Here is a 3,050-nt window from a genome sequence, read left to right on the forward strand (position 1 = left end):
GTGTAGCAAATTAAATTATAATCAATTAGCAGTTTTGATTTTGTTTGTTTCTCTTGACGCCATGTCGACATGTGCGTTTCTTACGAATGCGAGGCAACACTGGCTGCACGAAGCTAGCGTGGGGTGCGGTACCAGGTGCGCAGGGTACAAGGTGCTTCGACCTGGTTTCGCATTGTGAAGACATTTTATTACTTCCGTGCGGTACCAGGTCTAAAAACCTGGTATTAAGGTAGGTACATCATTGGATTCTATTTTAAGAATACATCATAGATATATATTCATCACTTTCCTACACCGGACCCAATTGAAGTTATGCCTTTCGCACGACAAGGAAGACTATAATTTTCTTAGCCGCACGGTAAGCGAGACGTACACAAGGTCTATAGACCTGGTTTCGCACTCAACGTGTTAAAAAAAAGCTATGGGCCCCAAACAAAATAATTATTCTTTTAATGTCTAATTACCTACTTACCTCATCATCATCATCATCATCATCATTTCAGCCACAGTACGTCCACTGCTGGAACATAGGCCTTCCCCAATGATTTCCACAATGGCCGGTTGGTGGCGGCCTGCATCCAGCGCCTTCCTGCTACCTTTATGAGGTCGTCGGTTTGCCTTGTGGTGGATTATACTTGCCTACATACTTGTTAATTGTTTCAGATACTAAGTATGGGCACAGATGGCTGTCAGCGAAGAAGCATATTGTTGGCAGTTGCTGTATTTTTCTCGTGGATCACTGTTGGTGAGTTTCAACCTCCGGCGTTTTCCAAGGCTGTTCCCTAACACGGCCTGTTTCCAGCAGTGGATCCGGGAAATCACTAAGAATAGGGGACTCTGCCTGAAAGTCAGATCTGGAACAGACTGCTTCCTCCTGGCCTGGAGGCCAAGACTCCACGACTGCCCCTACTCTGGGCCAGACTGCTTAGCTCAGATACTGCGGCTTCTGCTCTTAGAGTGTGCATATGCTCCTGCTGCAGTAGACTAAATGACCTGACAAAATGGCCTTTTCTCCAAACCGCGTGGCATAGAGTGCTTCAAGTGCGTGTCGTCGATGCATAATGATGCTTCAGAGCCAAGGAGCTCCAGTATCCTAGACTGTCCACCTGATTACTATCCATTTGAGAAAGACTCAGCAATCGAATCTTCTCCACAGCACATAGCATCGACTGCTTCAAATGCGTGTTTATGAACGGCGTGCGACGATACCCTCCACAACAACTACTCACTGCAGATGCAATGGATGCTGGAGGCACCCTGCATATTATGGGCTCCCTGCCTCTACTATTATTACCTAGGAATCTATGTAGGAAGAAATCCATTTATGCTTAGGCAGTAGGAAGGGAAGTTCCAGCAGCTGATTCGGGAAATTAGAAAGCCCTTGAGCAGCCTGCTGTTTCGCTCTTAGTATCTAAGTGCGGGGGAACTGAAAAAACTAGAGGGCAGCTACCCTATGTTTTTTTCAAGCGTCTAAGAGAGGGGGCCTTGCCTCCCCTGAGTCAACATTCCCTAATCCCTCCTGCTACCCAACTCTCCCTGGGTCAGCGTCCCCTCAAGGCCAGTTCGTTCCTTCTCGCTCTACCTACCTATCTAGGTCCTGTACTCCTTCAGATCCATTTAGCTAGCGTGCGTATGTAGGCTAAATTCTTCATTCTTTGTTTGGGAGATCAAATGACCTGATGATCCTTGTCCACAGCACATAGCATCGACTGCTTCAAATGCGTGTCAATGAACGGCAACTTCCCAGCGTGCGACGATCCTTTCCACAACAATCACTCGCTACAGATGTTGGAGGCGCCCTGCATGGGTGGCAGGAAGGGACGGGACGGGTTGTTCCCTGCTACGTCCTGCATCAAGATCGCTGGGGTCTTTGGTGAGTATTCTACCCCTTTGTAAAGACTCCAAAATAAATAAATAAATAATAAATATTCCTTCCACGTGTAACCGCCAGCGACCACAACAATTGTTGCGTCACTTATGCAAGCATCGTTTGTGAATACGGATGTTAGTCCCGTAAGTGCTGCATAAATTAATACTACAATAGCCGCCCAGAACGAAATAAAATGACTGAGATTTTGGATTGTTTTGGATTTTTACTGATAAAGATGCGTCCAAACGTTAAAAGTGGCGAAACATTTTAACAGAAGGTTAATATTTCGGTTGAGGATTGAAATACCTAGGTTCTTTGCTTTAGCCTTTAAAAAAGATTCAGTAATTTGGTATTTGACACAGTTCATCTGAGGGACCACATTCGGCGAGTTGTAGCGTCCAACTTACAAGTTACAACATCTACAAATTTATCATTCTGGCAGGTTTTGCTAAATCTTTATGTATACGTTTCGTTTTCCACAGTGGCCTTTCGAAGGGAACGCACATAATAACACTCAAAATCTTCCTCAGATGACACGGGAGAGTCGATCACGGTGAGAGGCTGTGGCCTGGACTCTGGGACCGCCACGACAGACACAGAAATCATCAGAATGTCCCACTGCGGACGGTTCTACTATAACGACAAGTAAGTCCAAGTGTTAAAAATCAAAATCAAAAATATTTTATTCAATTTAGACCACAGGTGTGGCACTTATGATAATATAAAAACCAGTCTAAGGCGCGATTTTCACCAAGGTATGGAGCGGAGCAGAGAAGTGTTTGGATTGACCAATCAGATTCCATTATTTGCATATCTCCTCTCTTCTCCGCTCCGCTGTGGTGGAAACCGGGCCTTAACAGTGCCGTAGCGTGTAGATGGGCACTGTATCATAACCCCGTAACCCCCCAAAAACCCAAAACCCAGAAATAACCCTGTAATCCCCAAAACCCTGGATAACCCCGTAACCCCCCAAACCCTGCAATATCCCCGTAACCACCAAAACCCTGCAATAACCCCATAACCCTCAAAACCCTTCATAACCCCGTAACCCCCAAAACCCTGCATAACCCCGTAACACCTAAAAACCCTGAATAACCCCCAAAACCTTGCAATAACCCCGTAACCCTCAAAGCCCTGCAATAATCCTTCAACCCCCAAAACCCTGCAATAACCCCGTAAC

At 45.8% G+C, this 3,050-nt stretch overlaps 1 protein-coding gene across 1 annotated transcript; it reads left to right on the forward strand.

Moving 5' to 3' along the window:
- The first annotated feature begins 672 nt into the window (after positions 1-672).
- Positions 673-2,541, forward strand: LOC114350496 (uncharacterized). Its single transcript, XM_028301322.1, has 3 exons — positions 673-745; positions 1,697-1,873; positions 2,401-2,541. Exons 1-3 carry the CDS (start codon positions 673-675, stop codon positions 2,517-2,519), a joined length of 369 nt encoding a protein of 122 aa, XP_028157123.1. The 3' UTR covers positions 2,520-2,541.
- Positions 2,542-3,050: the final 509 nt, after the last annotated feature.

The sequence above is a fragment of the Ostrinia furnacalis genome, unplaced genomic scaffold, assembly GCF_004193835.3.
Source record: "Ostrinia furnacalis isolate ACB-3 unplaced genomic scaffold, ASM419383v2 OfSCF0912, whole genome shotgun sequence".
Classification (NCBI taxonomy): Eukaryota; Metazoa; Arthropoda; class Insecta; order Lepidoptera; family Crambidae; genus Ostrinia; species Ostrinia furnacalis.